Here is a 21,072-nt window from a genome sequence, read left to right as displayed (position 1 = left end):
CCCCCCGCTAACATAATGCAACCCATTCATCTTCTAAAGAGAAGCATCAAGAAGATACAGAGACACAGCCATAGTTTAGATGGCATTACAAAGTACGGATGATTGGCTAGGTATGGATCAAAGATTCGTAATTGGGATCTAATAACAGCAAAATCTTAAGTGGCATTGCTTCCAAGCTAGCGTCAATGTTGATCTCATCACCTACAGGTACATCAGTTGGGTGGCATCTGGGAGGATGAGCTGGTAAAGTTTGGTCGTGCTACGTATTGATTGATGCTCTCGGCGGGAGGGGGCGATAAAAAAAGAAGTCGTTACAGCAGCAGCAGCGGAGCAGTATCAACCACCACATGATTTTCATACATACTCACTTGTCGTTGTAAATGCGGTCATTGAATAAGCATTGGTACCCGCCAATTTCTTTGGTTGCATGGTAAATGTCATTCGACATCCTTATTGACATTGCTGCATTGCATCAAACAGTGCTAATGTGCATACTTAAAGGCCTGATTACAGTATAATGATGATAATGCCTTTTGGCTTAATACAATAAACGTGTCTTCTTTCACTGCTATTGGGATACCATCGACATAGCAAAAACAGTAACCATGGCAACCCAGGATCCAGAACGTGTATTCCCAATATTAGTTAGTGGTAGCGGAGATTTCATATAGCCAAGTACAGGATTCACAGGTGATATCTTATTCTTCTGAGAACTCTTCGCTACCACGCTGGGACCCATTCTTCTCATATTACCGGTGATGGTTGCCATGGGTTGTCACTGTGCAATGACCTTGTGCCAAACATTTAATAAAACGGGATCATGTGCCGATTCTCATGCGTGGATCCATGATCTAGTGTAACCATGTTGCATGAAGTTGTCAAAGTGGGGCGCAGCCAAAGCTGGAATTCACCTTAAATGGCTAATTCCATCTGTGGCGGATGGTATATACGCCGTCGATCAATTAATAATGAGTGATGTGCCTGAGTCCAACCTTATTGCGCAACCTGTCGTGATACTGTCACTTTTGCAGCACTAGCTTAGATTAGACAACAGGAGCAGCACACCGGGTACCTGAGGCGCAGTGACCACTTTAACGCTCCATATGGTAATGTGGATAGTGGGTTCTTGACATTACTTCCTCTAACCCAAATAGCTAAAGAAGCATGTTGTCGTCCAAGCTGCTAATCCTTTATTGACCCCATACACAGCCACTTGTTTAGCATGCACGTATGAAATCCGAGGGTCCCCGTATCCATGTCATGATGCGTTAAGGCACTAAAAGTGTATAAAAGACGAATGAAAAAAGCAGCATTGGATATCATCATCCCACATCTCAAGTTTATACAAGTCAAAAATGTTCAAGAAGACCCTCGCTCTCATCTTCGCCATCTCCATGGTCCTTGGTGCCTCTGCCTCTCCTGTTCTTGACAAGCGTAGCACCTGCCAACTCGGTAACCTTCTTCCCAGCGGTGGTGGTGGCAATGCTTTGTGCAGTGCTCACTGCGTCAAGCAAGGCAACGTCCACGGTGGTCACTGCAATGACGACGATGTCTGTGTCTGCAACCATTAAATTGTTTACAAGAACAAACCCAATACCACCTGTACTTTACACTACACCTTTATTTGAATCGTGTGTTTCACTCCTCATGCGAAATGTCCTTCAATAAATCGTTACCCTTATAAACACATGAGCTTTGTCTACCATCAATTATTATGATTATCATTATTCATTATGAGTGCTTTGTGAAAGCGTATTCTATAAAGCATACGAGAATGTTGGATGATGACTTGGATACTCGTTACCCTTACAAGTTCAATCGCTCAATAAACTAACAACATTTGCCTCTCAACCCATCGCCCTTTCTCAAATACATATACAAGCCAAGGTATTTCTCTTATGGATTTTGCTCGTTGATGAGCCCCAACATCATTATTGCGACCACTGTCATTATGGTGAGAGACTCAATCATCATAATCGTCTCGTGTTTCCAAGATGGTGACTCGATAACAAGCCATAATACAAGTCAGCTTGCCGTTTGTGCTGTATGTAACCAATGAGGGCATATATCCGTTTATAGATCTCAAAGCCGTTGCTATGCCAACGCTGAATACGATAAAAAGGTTGTAATACCTTATTAGCCCAAAATGGCCATCTTGGCCAGAAAACCCCATAATAGCGCGCGCTCTATGCTGACCATGCTGTTTGCAGTATTCTGTGTACCTATTCTACTTTGTCCGCTTCTCGGGGGACTATTAAGCTTGTTATCCAGTTTCTCATTCCCGTGTTGCCATAGAAATTATTGCCATCCAAAAGCGGGTAGATTTAGTTAAAGTCAAGCACCATGAAAAAGTTGTTGCACCTACCAATGATGCTATTTTTTAGAATAAGCATTCGTATCGTCATTGCTTGTAGCGTTGCCTTACTCATATCGAAAGAACAACGAGGCGCTCATCACCTACTTTCTCTCATTGATTTTCCATTGATACATAGGCATAATGGAAAGTTTCCATGTCAAGGTTCCTTTTCGCACAATCGTATCAATTTTGATCTTTGAGGCTGTGCTGGGAATTGTCCCTTGTACATAATATAATGGCAGTCATTCACCATCATCAACGCCACAACGCATTGATGCCATGTACAACCTTCATTTGTGTAAGATCAATAGTAACAGTGCAACGACGATGGTGCATGAAATCTTGTCAAAGTGGGGCGCAGCTCAAAGAAATGACTGATACAGCGTGATGGTTACCCACGTGCATCTTTCAAAGAAGTGTTATTTGTGGTAGGTAAATGCGTTACTTCTTGCGCAAGCTGTCGTGATACTACATACTGCCATTGCAGCACCAACTCAATTAGTAGCAATCAACAGGTACCTGGGGGGGCGCAGTGACCACTCTTACAAACCACATACGGCTTGGATCGAATCCTGCCATAATATTTCTGCTAACCCAAATAGCAAAAGAAGCATGTTGTATGTACCAAGCAGCTAATCCTTTATGGATTTGATGTACAACCTCTTGTTCAACTTGCACATTCGAAATCCGAGAGTCCCCGGAATCATGCAATGCTTCAACGAATGCCAAAAGATATATAAGGCCAATGGAAAAAGCAGTATTGAGCATCATCAACAAACTCATCTCAAGTTTATTCAAATCAACAATGTTCAAGAAGACCCTCGCTCTCATCTTTGCCATCTCCATGATCCTTGGTGCCTCTGCCTCCCCTGAGCTTGACAAGCGCAGCACCTGCCAACTCGGTAACCTCCTTCCCAGCGGTGGCGGTGGCAATGCTTTGTGCAGCGCTCACTGCATCAAGCAAGGCAACAAGCACGGTGGTCACTGCAACAAGAACGATGTCTGCGTCTGCAACTAAGCAATTGTCTACAAGAACCAATGCCACCTGTATTCTACACTACTACGTACACCCTTATTTGAATCGTTTGTTTCAAGCTAAACGCGAAATACCTTTCAATAAATCACTACTCGTACTATATATAAATGGGTCTTCAATGTATAATGGCAATTAGGGATAAAAAGAAAACGAGCCGAACATAGTCCATCATGCTGATGCCCACACGTATCATATTAACCTCTCTGTAGACCATTGTTTATTGCCATGACATTGTAGCCGTCTTAACTTGGTCATATTGTTGATGATGGGTATTGGCGCCCTGTTGAAGATACCATTGGTAATGATTTGCCTGCTGTATCTTTATTATTAATAAAATAATTGAATGTTGATAAGATGAAGTAATCCACAAAAGGAATAAGAGATAACCAAAAAGGAAATGAAGGCCAAAGAGATCACGGAAGAAGAATCATAGTAAGAGAATGTTGTTAGTATCAACAACGAAAAACCACGATACCCAAATACCATCACTTACCCGTACTTGCAAAGCAAGCTCAACAAGCAAGGAACGCAGGGGTAAACCCCGCACCCGTCAGCTTCTCCGTGGTTAGGGGAGGGCCTCGGTAATGATGGCTGTGCCGTTGTTCTATCCTTGCTATTGAAAGATGTCAACATAAATCATACATCAGACATCACCTTGAAGACTTACCTTGCTGTGGATGATGGGGGAAGGGGAAAGTGCGGAGGCGAGTGACAAAGCTAATGGCATTTCGGACTTGGTAGCAACAGGTGGCAGCAAGACGTTTGGGAGGGTGGCCGGGCTATAATGACATGGTTGCAATGAGTACATGGAAGAGGCATAACTTGAATGAGCCAGCAATACGAACCCCCGAAGATGATGTGTGTGTGTGTGTGTGTGTGGCCAGAGAGATGAAAGATAAAGGAGCGTGAGATAGAGAGCGTGTTCAATATTATATATCGTTTCTCAATGAGCACGGTCCCGCGGAAGGCGCCAAAAAAAAAGTCATCCCGTCATTCATGCGTCAATCCACACAGCATCCGAGAGTGCAGAAAAATAAAACAATGAGTCATCTTTATCGCACCTATCGGATCCCCTCGCAGAAGCACACGATAAGGGTAAAAATGACATTTGTTGGGGATCAATGCATGAATTCAGGAGCATCACGAGTGACAAGCGGGAGAAAACATGAGTCCAAAAGTATGCCTCGACCTACATGGTCGCGTGTACAAACAAAAAGAAAGTGTCATTGTTGATCTCTCATTGGTGTACGAGGAATAGATAAGCAATGGGACATTGCGGGAATAATGCATGAATCCAAAAGCATCAGCAGTGACAAGGTAGGGGGGTCTCCAATGACCGCATGTTGAGGAAGAAAAAATGTCCACCATTACTTTGTGAGAAGAAGACAAGCGAGTATGCGTCATTGTTGATCCATTGACGGTTGGCATCAAGGCGTTACAGGAATGTGGAAAGGTCACTACATGAATCAAAGGATGCCAAGAAAAAAGTACATTGTGTCAAAATCTAGGGGTCAATCTCCCCCTCCCCACAAACACAGAATCCCAACAAGAAACACTATTGTTGATGCATGAATCCATTGGTTCACGGAGCTACGAGATAAGGGTGGCGTGTCATTGTTGATGCATGAATCCATAGCTCAATGAGTATACGAAAGTGGAATGTGGATACCCGACAACAACAAGAATAAAGACATCATGTCATTGTCTCATTCTCGGCCTGCACAGCACGCTGTAGAAAAAAAAACTATGGTTGATGCATGAATGCACTGTCCAAGGAGCATGAGATAAGGGTGGCGTGTCATTGTTGAATCATAGATTCCAGGCTCACGCATGAGAAAAAGGAGCGTGTGTGGGGGGGGGATCAACACGTAAACCAAACCTATCACGAGTAGCGAGGGAAAACAATAGAAAATGCCTAGACATCTAGGCCCGTATGGCCCTCCAGCAATAAAAGTTATTGTTTATGCATGAGTACACCAACACATGTTACGAGATAAGGTGGCGTGTCATTGTCCATGCATGGATCCCAGGCTCATGTAGCACGAGAAAAAAGAGAGTGTGGGGACAGCACAAGAGTAACGTGGCGGGATAAGAGAAATAACAAACACGCCCACATAGCCCTTTGTATGTAGCAAAAAAAACTTGCATCACAATGATGCATCAAATTACGTTTGTTAGCTTCCCTCCTTCCCCTATCGATTAGATCGCTCTCAATTGAAGAGGATAGCAGCAACAAGCGATGATGGTTGACTCTCAATGATAATTCAGTAACCGCATTACATGGATCAATGTACTGGAACTGCATGAGCGTGTCCAAAAAAAAAGGGATCCCGGAAAAGCAGCAGCATCAACATCAGCAGGTGGAAGTCTCAAATGCGGGCGTCTTCTTTTTCATGCTCTCAAAGAAAGGACTCTTTTTTCTCCCGTCACAATGACGCATCAGATTTACAATCATTGATCACTTCCCCTTTCCCTATCGATAATAAATCGCTCTCATTTGAAGAACATAGCAGTAATCAATAGCGATGGATGATTGTGAATGACATCTCGGTGATCCCATTTTACATGATTCAGTGTGTTGGAAGTACAAGGGTGCGTCAAAGGGAGGCCATGTAGCAAGCAAATGAAATGTTACATTGCATGCATGTTCGCGCATAAAGAATCTCTCCTCTCAACCGCATTCTTACAAGTATACAAGTCTATATTATCAAAATGATTGTGCTCTGTAATGACGTTACTCTTTCAAGTATACAAAAAAAGAAACCCAGATAAGACATCGCCATCGCAACAGACATCTTCCAGAATACTTCCAAGCGAATCCTTGCAAGCGAATAAAAGCAACATATAAGTCACTATGTAAAAGTAAAGTAAATCTCATTTGGGGGTGGGTGGGTCATTTGCAGCACACATAGTGATAAGCCGTGCCACACAAAATCGACGTTCGCGAGCGAAGCGAGCCAGTTGGCGGCCTAGTGCTCATTTAAAGTAATAACTATCATGTTGCTGATTTGACACAATCAAAGTCAATAGTAAGAACATGTAATTAGGTCGGGTCAGCTTTTGTTGTTACATTATCCAAAATGGCGCCTCTTGCAAAAGTTGATTTATTTGCATGTAGCATGATCTATATGGTAATGATGGTGCTGTGTTATGTGTTTGAGTGGATAGGCGTGTGTGGATAGGAGTGAGTGAATTGGTTTATTGTGATCCTGGTGGTGGATTTTAATTTCCACTTCTTCCACTCCTACTTTATTTGCCTCTTCCTCCCATTCTCAACTGTTGGCCCCATTCAAGTATGTACAACTACCACCTGTGAACGATTGTCCTGCTTCAACCCACCATGCCAATCCTACAACTCTCTTGATCCGGTTGTCTTTGGCTGAATGGCACGTTCATGGCGTGTACACAGCCCTCTTGTCACTCTTCTACTACTCACGCGTCTCTTGGACACTACACGCTCTCTCGCACGCTACTCTGCTACGATCAAACGCAACAGCTGCTATCAGCAAGCGCTTCACACCATTGTTTCAAACAGCATTCACAACCTTGTCACTCTACTACAACACACGCTCTTGCTCACTCCTCTGCCACAACCAAACGCAACAGCAGCTGCTATTAGCAAGCTCTTTACTGCATTGTCTCAAGTTCCTTGCAGCGGCTTGCTTTGGTGGCATGGATTTCAAGGGATGATGCCATATCAGCTATCACGTACAGGGCAATACAAGGAATCTTCATCTGGTTGAGGTGTCATCAAGAGGTAGACCAACAGCAGGATGGAAAAAGGATGCATATCATCAGCGGCCACAGAGGCTCGTTATTATTGGACTTGCAATGTTTATGATGGGTGGATGGAATCAAGTGCAATGATGAGAAGTCTTGAATGTTGCTTCGATTACCTGGATCATTTCACGTTTCAACTACGCCGCAATACAAGCAACCTTCAGCTGGATGCGCTATGATGGATAATGACCAAGGAAAGGGATTGACCAACAGCCGGATGGAAAAGGAAGCATGTCAACCACAATACTGGGTTTACAATGGTTACGGATGGAAGGATGCGATCAAGTGCAGTGATGGGGGATCTTGGAATGATGCTTTGGTTACTTGGCGCCTCATCAGCAGGAACGATGGATCGTGTCACGTGAATACCGCTGAGGATGGTGATGGAAGGGATGGAATTGAGGAGAGGGCTTATATCTTTGACGAAAGGAGGTGTTTCGCAGCTATGGATGATATTGGAGTACTCAAGCCAAAGTATACAGCACCTATTTTGCAATCATGGATGAAGGGTGATCATGTCGACAGCAATCAAGTATAGGATGACACTTATCCCTGATGACCCTACATGTTTCGCCCATATGTACCCTATTCAATTTGACTATATTGTTTCCTTATGTATCTTGTATCTACTTGATAAACATCCACAATACCGTGTCTACGTGCTCTTCGACTTTTTATTGAATGAAAATTGGATTCAACATAATACTTTGGGTATCGTACGATCAGCTTAGATGTGCAAGGAGTGGATCACTTGGTTGTTTTCTGCATTGAAAGGGGAACTGCAAACGTGAAAGGTGGAAAGCGAGACATCATATATTTGGTAAGGGGTTACACAGTAGGTTACACAAGTTGGTTCAGGAGTGGAGATGCATAACTAATCGATCGATGTGATGCGCACAGACCTAATAGCTTAATTACGAGGGCTGTTCTCAATTGAAGTCTTGAGCAGTGATCATCCTTATGGAGCTAAAAGTATAGGATATTGTTGAGGGTACGTATAAACAGTAATAGCTGTAGCAAGCGGGGTGGCATGGAGTGCAAGAATTGGAGAGAACAGGAGGAACAAAGAGGCCACTCTTCTTCACTCCCACTTCACAAAAAAAGGTAAGCTTGTCTCCATTTACAAATTACAACGCGTTAATTGCTGGCATTCCTTACAATGTACAGCGTCCATTGGGGTGAACATGTGGTCAATGGCAACACTTTCCAGTTCCAGACATTCAACAGCAAGTACGCGCGCGATCTGCCCATGACTCGTGCTTCCATTGCAATACAACATGTACGTTCAATCGCTGCATTACTTTACCATTCAAGCTGGACATTGAGATACTAAAGTTCACGTGTAGTTTACTATTCTCGCGTTTATACGAGATCCAAAGGGGGCGTCGTGTGTCGTGTGTATGCTTTCCATGGTTGTCGTCAGGGAGGGTCGCAACCTATTGTTACTATGGGTATGTCGACATGAAAAGCGAATGTTATTGTTACCTTACACTTCACTTACTGTAGTTTGAATACGTTGGATGATGGTACCTCTGGCAGCAATAGGATACGGATCTCAAAGCAAGAATGCTGTATGGTTGGCTCAATGGTATGCGTGGTATTGGATCTACAAAGCAAAACATGTTAATTAACGAGCCTTGCAATGAAACAGCAGCAGCATCTACTGGATGGCATGGATATACGGTTCCTATTTGAGGCAAAGATGCTATTTAGAATACCACAAGGTAAGAGTGTTCATTATGATGGGATTGGTTGGATTCAAGTGGACTTACCAAACGCCATACAGTGGCAGAGCCTCTTTCGGCGATACTATTATTATCATGGCTGCAAGTCAAGGATGTCATTGTATAGTACTGTGCTCTCCTGGGGAATTTTGGCCCGGAAACAGTGTGACCCAAGATGCGATGGCAAGGCCAATTTAAAAAGGCATCCGCTGTGCACACGGCCTCCATCCAAGTACGGCTATTGATTTCCTTGCCTACAGAGAGAAGGTGGATATCTCTTATGATGCCAATTTCAGGATCCAATGAGAGTATAGTACATATGGTGGCATACCTTGGCGCTGCAGGTTGATTATTGTATTGCCTTCGGATGGTGTATTTGGTTGCAATTCCTTGTGATCACCATGGTTCAGGTATGTATGATTATGCTGCTTTGGAGACTTTTGCTGAAACGCCTACCATTATTTAGAGGGACCATTGCAGAGAGCTGCTTGTCTTTTGGTGCTTTGACGTTTACAAGATCACAGCTATGAATTGCTAAGTATTGTTGGATGAGTTGGGACAATTGTTTATGGTGCATCTTTTATAGGTAAATCATGTCAGCCATGGGAAAGCGTTTATGTCTTTTGGTGGTGTCAACCTTTATTGCGTCTCGGGTGGTTGGTTACCAAGCAACGGGCGATTTCTCTGAAGAGTGTCCGCCAATGCAAGTCTCTTGTGAGTGGATTGTATCAGCAACAAACAGCAGCATCCATATCGTTGGTTCCACATCAAGCTTTATCCCATCATCTGGTTTTCTCGTTATCGGCAATTCGGTGGGCATCCTGAAATGAAGGTCTCTTATCGATCGATCATGTCAGCAACAAGGAGCAGGTTTATACCTTTGGCGTTAGCAAGCTTTCGATCATCTCGTCGTTCTGATTATCGGCAATTCCTTTGATGGATCTCTACAACTATACGCGTCTTATGGATGGATCATGTCATCAACACGCAATGAGAGTCCGCGTTGACATCTTTGGTGTTACCAAGGTCATTTATGCATCTCCTCAAGGCATTCATCGTCAAGCTGCATTCGATTTCCAATGAAAAACGATTGCCATTCACATCGCTCTTTAGCCATATGTACGTCACTCCGCAGCTAGGATCTGGTTTGGGCTTTTCGATGCACAATGCTTTCTCGATTTGCATGTGGTCTTGGGCAGCAAGGATTGTCTCGTTGTCTCTCTATGTAAGGGCTCTTCGGCATCATGTAAGTATGCTCTCTTTGGTGGTATCAATATTACTCAACCTTCTCACTGCATATGCCCATAAAGTATCGTTCCATCGCTTTCAAGCCGAGTGCCACCGTAGCGGACCTTATCAACAAGCGGACGATTGCAAAGAATCGGCTTGATTTGGATATCAGCAGGATTTCGTGCATATGGCTATCATTGGTAAATAGAGGATGATCCGTTTTTTGGCTCCAATCCCAACCAACATCCTCTTTTATTATAGTGCGGACTATTCAGCAATCTACTTGTCTTCTGGTGCATTGGGATTTTTATGGATGCAGCTGTCATTGGATGTCAACATCTTTTCGTGCATGTGGCTATCATTGGTAAATAGTGGTCCGTTCTCTTCTTCAACGCCTGCTAACCTCCCCTTTTACTATAGTATGCGGGCTATTCAGCAAGCTGCATGTCTTCTGGTGCATTGGGATTTCTATGGATGAAGCTATCATTGGATGTCAACATGTCTTCGTGCATACATGGCTATTATTGGTAAATAGTGGTTCGGTTATTTGTTCGAGGGCTAATACTCACATGAAACCTCGCATTGTCGTTATCGGTTCAAGTGTAAAGGATATTGTTAAGGCACAAATCAGGAACAATGAAAGGAACGACCTTCTCCCATTCCCGCTTCACAACGATGCAAGGTAAGACCAACTCCATTTACACTCTCCGTACCACTAACTTCTGGCATTGCCAACAATGCACAACGTCAATGGACGAACAGTGGTCAATGGCGACACATTCAGTTACAACAAGCACGTGCGCGATCTACCCATGACACAAGCTTCCATTCCAATACAACATGTAAGTTCAATCGCTGCAATTCCTTTTATTGTTCAAGTCGAACATTGTGGTACTAAAGTTCGCGTGTAGGTTGGTGTTGTCTCGTCTATACAAAACCCAATGAGGCGTCGTGTGCATTCCTTACCGAGTTGTCCACAATGAGAGTTCTCAAGACGTCTTTACATTGCCTCTTTTGGGTATGCGGACAACAAAAGCGTGTGGGTTGGTTTTACTTGTTATCTCACATTGCGTTTATGGTAGGTGAACATGTTGGATGATGGTACCTCTGGCAGCAACAAGTCCTTGATATCAAAGCAAGAACGCTGTATGGTTGGCTCAATGGTATGCGTGGTATTCGATCTACAAAGCGAAACCTGTGAATTAACGAGACTTACAGTGAAACAGCAGCAAGACAATATGGATGACATGGAGATACGGCTTTATTTGAGGCATTAATGCTATTGAGAAATACTACAAGGTAAGAGTGTTCATTGTGGGATTGATTGGATTCAAGTGAACTTACCAAACGCCATACAGTGGCAGAGCCTCTTCCGGCAATACTATTATTATCAAGGCTGCACGTCAAGGATGTCATTGTATAGTACTGTGCTCTCCTGGGGAATTTTGGATCAGCAACAAGCAACATACAATGAGCAGCAAGAGACCAGCTTAGTGTCAACAACATTACTCGATTCTGGTGGTTTCTACATAATACCGCTTTCGAAAGCATTCAGCAGCGCATGTCCCTTATGGGTGTATCACATCAGCAGCAAGCAGCGGGTGTTACGTGTCTTTTTGGTGCTATCAAGATTATCCATCGCGTTCGCGCATTCGTCGTCGGGTGCTCCCCTTTTGCGTATGGTGACAACAAAAGCGTGTGGGTTGGTTTTACTTGTTATCTCACATTGCGTTTATGGTAGGTGAACGTGTTGGATGATGGTACCTCTGGCAGCAACAGGATACGGATCTCAAAGCAAGAATGCTGTATGGTTGGCTCAATGGTATGCATGGTACTGGATCTACAAAGGGAAACCTGTTAATTAACGAACCTTACAGTGAAACAGCAGCAAGACAACATGGATGGCATGGAGATACGGTTTTCATTTGTGACAAGAATGCTATTGAGCAGCACCACAAGGTAAGAGGTTCATTGTGGGATTGATTGGATCCAAGTGAACTTACCAAACGCCATACAGTGGCAGATCCTCTTTCGGCAATACTATTATTATCAAGGCTACACGTCAAGGACGTCATTGTACTGTACTTTCCTGTGGAGCTCTACATGTTGTGCCCGGGGACAGTGCGATTCATGTTGCGGCCTCAGGGATTTAAAAATGCATCCTCTGTTCTCACGGCTCCATCGTTTTACGGCTATTGATCTCCTTGCCTTTAGAGAGAAGATGGGTATCTCTATTGATGCACTTCATCGCGTCGATCCACAGGAGAGTGCCGGTACTATGACGTTTCTTTGGCTGTGCGCTTTTATTATTGCTTTACATCCTGATGGCCTATTTGGTTCCCAAGTCTACGGGTGATGATTGCGTGATTCAGGTATGTATGACTCTCATGCTTTTTGGAGACCTTTGCTGAAACGCCTACCATTATTTAGAGGGACCATTGCAGAGAGCTGCTTGTCTTTTGGTGCTTTGGAGTTTACAAGATCACAGCTATGATTGCTAAGTATTGTTGGATGAGTTTGGACAATTGTTTATGGTGCATCTTTTATAGGTAAATCATGTCAACCATGGGGAAGTGTTTATTTCTTTGGTGATGTCAACCTTTATTGCGTCTCGGGCGGTGGTTGGTTACCAAGCAACGGGCGATTTCTCTGGAGAATGTCAGCCAATGAACGTCTTTTATGAGTGGATTGTATCAGCAACAAGTAACAGCATCCATATCGTTGGTGCCATATCAAGCTTTATCCCATCATCTGGTTCTTCTCGTTATCGGCAATTCGGTGGGCATCCTGAAATGAAGGTCTCTTATCGGTTGATCACATCAGTAACAAGGAACAACTTGTATATCTTTGATATCAGCAAGCTTTCTATCTCTTGGTGGTTCTGGTAATTGGCGGTTCCTTTGGTGTGCAGCTACTATTAAACGCCTCTTATGGATGGATCATGTCATGAACAAGCAATGAGAGCCCGTGTCGACATCTTCAGCGATACCAAGGTCATCTATACATCTCAAAGGTTGTCGCCATTCCTTATGGATATCCTGCTACGCATGTGTATTATCGGTGGATCATATCAGCAACAAGCAATATGCAGCAATGAGCAGCAAGAGACCATGTTTTTAGTGTCAACAACATTACTCGATTCTCTGGTGGTTCTCGTTATTGGCCAATTGCTTTCGAAAGCATTCAGCAGCGCATGTCCCTTATGGGTGTATCACATCAGCAGCAAGCAGCGGGTGTTACGTGTCTTTTTGGTGCTATCAAGATTATCCATCGCTCAAGGCATTCGTCGTCAAGTATCGCTCCCTTCCTTTGGAGATTTATTGGTATGTGTAGCATTGGATTTACAATACAAGTGCTGTCAATTAACGCGCTTTACAATGGAATAGCAGTAGCATGATATGGATGGCATGAAGATACAGGTTTTATTTGTGGCAAGAGTGCTATTGAGTAGTACCACAAGGTAAGAGTGTTCATTATGATGGGGTGGTGTTGCATGCAAGTGCACTTAGGATGGATGGTATGTAATGACAGGATCAAGAAGGCTTTTCCTTGGCTATATCACTGGCACGTCAAGGATGTTATTGTACTGTGCTGTCTTGGGGAGACCATGTTGCCCTTTGGATACATGTACTCATGGTGCTATGGCTTAGACCAATTCAACGCATCCTCTGTTCACTGTTGCAGCATGCGGATCCACGGCTTAGGTGGTGTCAAAGTCGACTGGTGAGGGGCTCATGTCACCGTTAAATCCGGTGTTTTGGCATCATGCTTCCTTCTGGAAGGGGCTAGTAGGCAGTGCTGGTACCTTGGCTTTCTTTGGCATTGCATTTTTTAAATTACTATTCTTCTGGCGGCGTCAATTCTAGTGGATCACTGCACCCTGATTGAGGGATCCAAGTATGTATCATTCCAAAACTTTGTGCTGAAATGGAAATATGCCTGCTGATACGTATCTTTTCTAGATTGGAGCACCTTGTATTGAAGTCCTCAGGATTACAGTTATCATCGCTAAGTATTGTTTTATGGATTAGGAAGATTGTTTACCGTGCATGGTTTATACGACGTAGGTGGATCATTCATGGGGATCAAGCAACGGCGTCTTTATCTTTGGCATCATTATCTCTACAACTATACGTGTCTTATGGATGGATCATGTCATCAACAAGCAGTGAAGGCCCGCGTTCAAATCTTTTGTGTTACCAAGATCATCCATGCATCTCGTCAAGGACTCCATCGTCAAGCTGCATTCGGCTGAGGATGATGATGGATTGGATGGAATTGACGAAAGGGCGTTTACCTTTGACGAAAGGGCAGTCTACAACCATGGATGATATTGGAGTATTCGATCCAATGCATGCAGCAGCTATCTTGCAATCAAGAATGAAGGGCGATTATGACGGCAGCAACTATGAATACAAACACGATTGTCCCTGTTGACTCGATGGAATTCATCCGTAGCTTATATAATTTACTACATTGCTGTTCCTTTACCATATTTACTCGATAAATATCCACACTACCATGTACTATTCTTCGACTTTATCATTGAATGAAAATTGGATTCAACGTAATGTTTGGGTATCGTACTATTGTATCAGCACATGTGCAAGATGTGGTTCACTTGGCTGGCTTCTGGATTGAAAGGGGGAATCGGGAAAGCGAGATTGGATCATTTACATCATTCTGTCAAGATGCTTTTGTTTCGCCAGGATATTGTTACATACACTGAAGCTTCCTAGTTCATACATAGCTGATAGTTGAATGCTAGTGAGGGTTCTAGAATGCTTGTGTGTATTGCAAGGATTCGAGTGTGATGCTGCCCAACAAAGTGTTCGTTGCAGAAGCTTGATTCATTGCAAGCTTAATACATAGAAGGTGCGGGATGCGATACAGTGTGGCATGAGTACATGAACATACCATGTTTATTTATGACAACTTTCTTCCAACGCTGTCTCATGCAACCTTAAAAAGAACGGACCATTCCACACGGGGCTATCATAGGCGGACCTTACTATAGGAAGGCAGGGGAAAGATCAATTGTTGTGATGTAGCTTGAGACGGTTATTTGCTCTCACACGGTCATGCGATTGTAAGCTTAGAGATGCATGCAGCTTATAAACCAGTGAAGTACGATGAATAAACAACAGGCTCTCTTCCCGATTTCATACCTTGGGGTACGGATGGACACGGTATTGTCAACGCGCTTTTTACCCTATTGGTATTGAATGAAGGAGACGTTTACGCACGCTTTTTCTATTCTTTGACGTTACATGAGAGTCTCCCTTGTGCATCTTATCCCCATGTACATTGTATACGGCGTTCGTTGTGTGTGGTGCTTAGTTAGTGTACACGCTGAGCATCACGGCAGTGCAAGATCGCATTGCAACACAATCATGCATTTCTCCACCAATAGGATTGACTCTCCAAGTCCCAGATCTTTGGTTCAGTTGCACAAACAAGTGTTCTTGCACCTTTGACTCTATCAGAATCTGGTTACTTGACATAAGCAATGACCACTTTTCATATAGCATCACGCTTACAACATATGTAAAACATAAAGGTGCCTGTATCAGTAAACTTTACAATCAAATATGGGGTCCTTAAGAGAACAAAGTTGCTCGTCGGGGCCGAAAGTGTCATGTGTGGAGGTTTGACGATCGAGGTTGCCAATCCCAGATTTCGCAATGTCGCCACCGGCCAAATTGAGTCGGGTCGACCTCTTGAATTTTTTTCGACGACGAGGAAAAAATATTTTTTACCTGGCAGCGACATTGGGCGAATCTGGGATTGGCCACGATGAACTTCATACTTTGACACAAGATCGCTTTGACCCCGACGAGCAGCTTTGTTCTATAAAAGACCCCACGCTTGATTGTAAAGTTTAGAGATGCAGGCACCTTTATATTTTACATATGCTGTAGGCGTGATGCTTATGAAAAGTGGTCATTGCTTATGTCAAGTAACCAGATCCTGATAGAGTCAACGGTGCAGGAACACTTGTGCAACTGAACCAAAGATCTGGACGTGAAGAGTCAATGCTATTGGTGGAGAGCGCATGAATAGCGAGGTGGTAGTATTAGATGCCAACAACATTCCATTAATCCACCACATTGTCTATTACTTTATAAGATGTACTTTATATATGTATGTATAACTTCTCTTATTTGAAACACTACTTTAACCCCATACATCTTCGTTGTAACGGCCTTGATCGATCAATTCTTGGATATGGTTATCACCTTCTTCTTCCGTACTTACATGTCCAAAGCTCTTGGCCATTGTACAGAATGTACGTCGCACATCACGGCTCATGGCACCAGCACCACAGACATAAACTGATGCATTGGATTCATTCAGCAAGCTCCATACTTTGACAGCGTTTTCAAGTAATTGGTGTTGGACATATTTGACAGGTTGGCCTTGACGTGAAAAGGCGACATACAAACCAGCCAAGACGCCATCCTTTGCGTATGCTTGCATTTGGTCGGCATAGATAAAGTCATGATCCTTGCGACGACAACCAAAGAAAAGCACACAATCGCCAACTTGTTTACCCTGGCTACGTTGACATGCCCGTTCCTCCAAAAAGCCACGGAAAGGGGCAACACCTGTACCAGCAGCAATCATGATAATGGGTACCTTGGGATCGGATGGCAATGCAAAACTGCTCTTGGATGATTTAAGCATAGCACGCACTTTGGTGGCTTCGGCGCTACGAGCCAAATAGGAAGATGCTAAGCCATAGTATTCACGGCCATCCTTGAGCATATCATGAACCACACCCACAGTCAATGAAGCTTGTTTTGGATGAGCCAAAGGAGATGATGAAATCGAATATCGACGTGGTTGCATCACACCCACAGCTGTCATGAATTGTGCCAAATCGAGTCGCTTCACTTGAGGAAATCCTTTTTGTAAATCGAGAATCGTGCGATATTTTTCAATGAAGGAAGCGTATTCAGGGCTATCAGGCATGATCAACTTGCTGAATACGTCAGCTGTCTCCTCCGAAGTAGCACGCAATTGTTCAGCGAAAATGGACAGCATGGTACGTGAAGGTGGTGATGAGAGATCGGCATAATAAGTGAGCGCATTGCGGATTGTACATGGACCACGAATGGATGCTGCAAGTGAACGAGGCGATACATGATCAAGACTTTCTTCATCGACTTCAAATACAGAATCAAGCACCCATCCAAAATTGACACCAATGGCATCCACAATCTCGGCATCGTTTTCAGGATACACTTCCAAATGATCACCTGCCACAAACAATGATCCATCCTTGCAAAGTGGCTGTAGAGATGAAACATCGAGCTCGATATGACGTGTGCTGCGATCGGATGCTGGTTGCTGTAGTTCCTCATTGTCAAGAATAGTGACATTATGCTCTCCGTTACGATTGGATGCACCTTGTTTCCATTTCTCCTTATCAGATGGGCTGATAAAGTTCACGGTCACCTTAGGTTTCTCCATTCCCATACTTGCAGATGGCACCACGGATTGGCTTTCTGGAAGAGATAGTCCAAAGCTGCTCAATGTTTGTACCCAGAAATGGGCAGACCTAAGCGTATTATTATTAGTATTAAAGAACCCATATCCAATAGCATGATGATAAAGCCTTACCATTCATTAAAATCAGCATCCATATCTTGATCCGCATTGCCTTCACCACATTGGAAGAAACGATCAGCACCCAAAGTCTCCAAGCTTTCATTGACTTTGCGTGGAAACGCTTGATAGGTTCGCCAATTCTTGTTACCCACACCAAACACGGCAAAGTTCATCGACTTTAGCAAGTCCCCGTTCTTCTCATCCTTTGTCTTTTCAGTGATGAACTTGTTGAAGCGCTCAGCAGTATCAGGAGGTTGACCATTGTACGTTGCTGTACAAACCACCACCAATTCTTGGGGTCCCGATTTCCTTGGTTCATATTTGCCAGTGTCAAGCACCTTCCATTTATCCATTTCAGCCAGCGTAACTTCCTTGAAACCAAATGAGCGTGCTTGAGCTGCAAGAGAAGAAGCATAATCTTGTGCTGTGCCAGTTTGGGTACCATACAAGAATGTGATGGGAGGGACTTCACGCGTGGCCACTTGTTCAGCAATCGATTGGGATTGTGGCATGGTTGCCTTGGGCTTGCTTGTAGCAGCTTCATCACTCGTAGCCGTCGTGGCCGTCGGAGTTGTTGTGGGCTGAGGCATGTCTGTGCGCGATCGAATCGTGACAAGGAAATCCATTGGCTTGGTAGTAGCCATCATGGGGTCAAAATCAACATCAGGACCATCTACATATATATACAAGACATGAGTATTGTGTTATCAAAGAGAGAGAGATATTTTAACGTACCATAGCAAAACTTGAATCGATGCAAAAACATGGATAAGCACACCTTGGCTTCTTGCAAAGCAAACGCCATACCAATGCATGCACGTGGTCCAGTACTGAAAGGAAGCCATGCAAATCGTGAGCGCTTTTGTTCTTCTTCAGGAGAGAATCGATCGGGATCATAGCGCATAGGGTCTGAATACACCTTTGGATTGCGATGCATAGCAAACAAGTTGACGGAGACAGGAGTGCCAGCTTTGACAAGATATCCACCGGGAATGACACAATCCTTCTTACAGTACTTGTTGAGCATACGTACAGGTGGGTACTTGCGCAATGTCTCCTTGAGTACTTGATGGGTGTATTTCAATTGACCCACTTGTTCAACCGTAGGTGGTTTGTCATGAGTGATACCCACGTCTGCAATCTCTTGAAGCAATCGTTGTTCCACTTCTGGATGGCGTGTCAGCTCATACAATGTCCATGCAAGCGTATTAGCGGTAGTCTATTGTTATATCAAACAAAGTTAGCCCCTATTGGATGATACATACAAGATAATAGATGCTTACATCATGACCAGCAATAAGAAAAGTGACCACTTGATATCGGATATTCTCATCTGTCAAACCAAGATTCTGGTCGTCACGTGCATTGAGCATGAATCCCAAAAGATCCTTGTCCTTATCACCAGCTTCGGGACCTTGCTTGCGTTCCTTGATAACTTGATCCACAGTATCATTCATGAGCTTCACGCTGCGATCAAACTTCCTGTTTTGCTCATTGGGAAGGTGCTTGAAGAGGGAAGGTTGTTGTCTGCGAACGACCACTGTCTTCAAGCAGTAAGCCATGGCTTCAATGAAAGGGTGATTTGGAGCATCCTTGGAATCAAGCAGGCCAAACTCGTAACCGAAACCACAACGACCAATGGTTTCAAAGGTCAAACGCGTTGTCCAGTTGAGAATCTCCACCTTGTCTGTGGGCTGATACTCTTCAAGCACCTTGATCGTTCGCATAGCGATAAGACCCATCTCATGCAAATAAGCCTATGATCCATGTTTCAATTAACATCTTTTTGTTTTCCAATTCTGCGGGGGGGGGAAAGCTTATTATACCTTGATAGCACGAGGACCAAATGCCGGCATAAGCAATTTGTGTGCGAGTTTCCAATCTGGATCATCCGTGTCGGTGGTAAACAAGCCTTGACCACCAAAAGCTTTGACTTCTTCCAGGTTCTGAGTGATCTTTTTGGTAAAGTAATCCGACTCCTTGACAAAGAGTTCGGCCACATCAGGATCATTGGTGCCAATGTTCTCCTCGCCCAGGATATTCATATCCACTACGGGCCCATACTTGTCAAACATCTTGATCCACCCATAGGATCTACATATCATCATGTAAATAAATAGGCCCAAGCAATGATTTAGATATTATGCACGTACATGTTCGGAAGCAATTCACGAATAGAGCCGACAAAAGGATACTTTGTTGGACCAGGGATGACATCTTTGATATGTTCCTTCATGTCCACACGCACCACTTGTTGCTGTCGTATTTGATCCATAGTGTCGATTGACTTGCCGGATCCATCCAGTAATAATACATCCTTGGCAGGGATTGTTGATATACCAAGCTTCTCCATGGCGAGATTACGTACAGTGTCGACGCTGGCACCCGAGCCAAAGTTGATAATCTTGCCTTGGTTTTCAATATCGCCACTGTCGCGTTGCAATACGACAATTAATGATGTCATTGTATCCTGAGGCATATTGAATGATGATACAACTGGAAGAAGAAAGCGTGGGTAGCGCATAAAAAAGACGTGGCAAAACCATGCAAAAGGTGGCGCGTGGTATCACTTGTTGACATGGGTCAGGTTTCTCGGAATGCAATAAAGGGAAACGATCCATCATTGCGCCTTCGATCCAATTCTCGAATAGGCTGCCTTTATCCTTCATTGATCAAACAGGTAATGCTCGTCGTGTGAAGTGGACTTCGTCATTGTTGATATGTCTATGTGAGTCTCCACTGCTTGTCGATGATGGCGTATTGTCATACTCCTCTCCTTTTTGAGACATTCATGCATAGTAAAACGGCATTAGACAATGACGATGATGGTGATATCGATATCGACGAGAGGTTGAATCGTGCTGTAAACTCGAAGCTGCCGCCGGTTCATCTAAGCAATGCAGCCTAGCAACGGTCTCGAATATAGCCAATGGTGAGGGGGTTTGTGTTGTAGACTATGCTAACGAATCCATTCTCCCAATGCAACCGAACATGAACCCCTTGTCGTGTACTGCATCAGATCGATAGCTGCTTTTGGCCACAGTGATTCAAGTACGTGCTGATCAGCGTGGTTGGTATCCATGCCATTGGTCGTTTGAATACATGCATGTGTCATACGCGGTTGTGTCATGGTCGTAGGCTGTCATTGTAATCTTGGTCGTCGTTCAAGATTGCTCGTGTGGTGCCTTTGCCATAGGTCATTCTGCTGTCGCGATTGTGCAAGGCAAAATGGTAGAAATAGGGTGGAGTGCAAGAGGTGTGTTCCCACGGCAATGAAAGGAATGAAAAGTCTACACTGTGATTGAAATGCATTGCTCAATAACATAGCCCTC

General features: G+C 43.9%; 6 protein-coding genes across 6 annotated transcripts; 5 read left to right on the top strand and 1 right to left on the bottom strand.

Annotated features, from left to right (window-relative positions):
* Positions 1–1,355: 1,355 nt before the first annotated feature.
* On the top strand, positions 1,356–1,571 carry O0I10_002651 (uncharacterized protein; the record flags this gene model as incomplete). Its single annotated transcript, XM_058482731.1, has 1 exon — positions 1,356–1,571. One exon carries the CDS (start codon positions 1,356–1,358, stop codon positions 1,569–1,571), a length of 216 nt encoding a protein of 71 aa, XP_058346298.1.
* Positions 1,572–3,161: 1,590 nt separating this feature from the next.
* On the top strand, positions 3,162–3,374 carry O0I10_002650 (uncharacterized protein; the record flags this gene model as incomplete). The annotated part of the gene is made up of 1 exon (XM_058482730.1): positions 3,162–3,374. One exon carries the CDS (start codon positions 3,162–3,164, stop codon positions 3,372–3,374), a length of 213 nt encoding a protein of 70 aa, XP_058346297.1.
* A 7,489-nt stretch (positions 3,375–10,863) lies between these two features.
* Positions 10,864–11,403, top strand: O0I10_002649 (uncharacterized protein; the record flags this gene model as incomplete). Its single annotated transcript, XM_058482729.1, has 2 exons — positions 10,864–10,968; positions 11,209–11,403. The coding sequence occupies 2 exons, from the start codon at positions 10,864–10,866 to the stop codon at positions 11,401–11,403; spliced, it is 300 nt and encodes a 99-aa protein (XP_058346296.1).
* A 480-nt stretch (positions 11,404–11,883) lies between these two features.
* On the top strand, positions 11,884–12,325 carry O0I10_002648 (uncharacterized protein; the record flags this gene model as incomplete). The annotated part of the gene is made up of 3 exons (XM_058482728.1): positions 11,884–11,948; positions 12,004–12,085; positions 12,272–12,325. 3 exons carry the CDS (start codon positions 11,884–11,886, stop codon positions 12,323–12,325), a joined length of 201 nt encoding a protein of 66 aa, XP_058346295.1.
* A 467-nt stretch (positions 12,326–12,792) lies between these two features.
* Positions 12,793–13,853, top strand: O0I10_002647 (uncharacterized protein; the record flags this gene model as incomplete). Its single annotated transcript, XM_058482727.1, has 4 exons — positions 12,793–13,010; positions 13,140–13,449; positions 13,519–13,586; positions 13,658–13,853. 4 exons carry the CDS (start codon positions 12,793–12,795, stop codon positions 13,851–13,853), a joined length of 792 nt encoding a protein of 263 aa, XP_058346294.1.
* Positions 13,854–16,303: 2,450 nt separating this feature from the next.
* Positions 16,304–20,219, bottom strand: O0I10_002646 (uncharacterized protein; the record flags this gene model as incomplete). The annotated part of the gene is made up of 6 exons (XM_058482726.1): positions 16,304–17,690; positions 17,753–18,413; positions 18,476–18,959; positions 19,024–19,497; positions 19,567–19,834; positions 19,894–20,219. The coding sequence occupies 6 exons, from the start codon at positions 20,217–20,219 to the stop codon at positions 16,304–16,306; spliced, it is 3,600 nt and encodes a 1,199-aa protein (XP_058346293.1).
* Between the last annotated feature and the right edge of the window lie 853 nt (positions 20,220–21,072).

The sequence above is a fragment of the Lichtheimia ornata genome (assembly GCF_029851405.1).
Source record: "Lichtheimia ornata isolate CBS 291.66 chromosome Unknown scaffold00008, whole genome shotgun sequence".
In the NCBI taxonomy this organism is placed as follows: domain Eukaryota; kingdom Fungi; phylum Mucoromycota; class Mucoromycetes; order Mucorales; family Lichtheimiaceae; genus Lichtheimia; species Lichtheimia ornata.
This window is presented reverse-complemented; position numbering and strand designations above follow the sequence as displayed.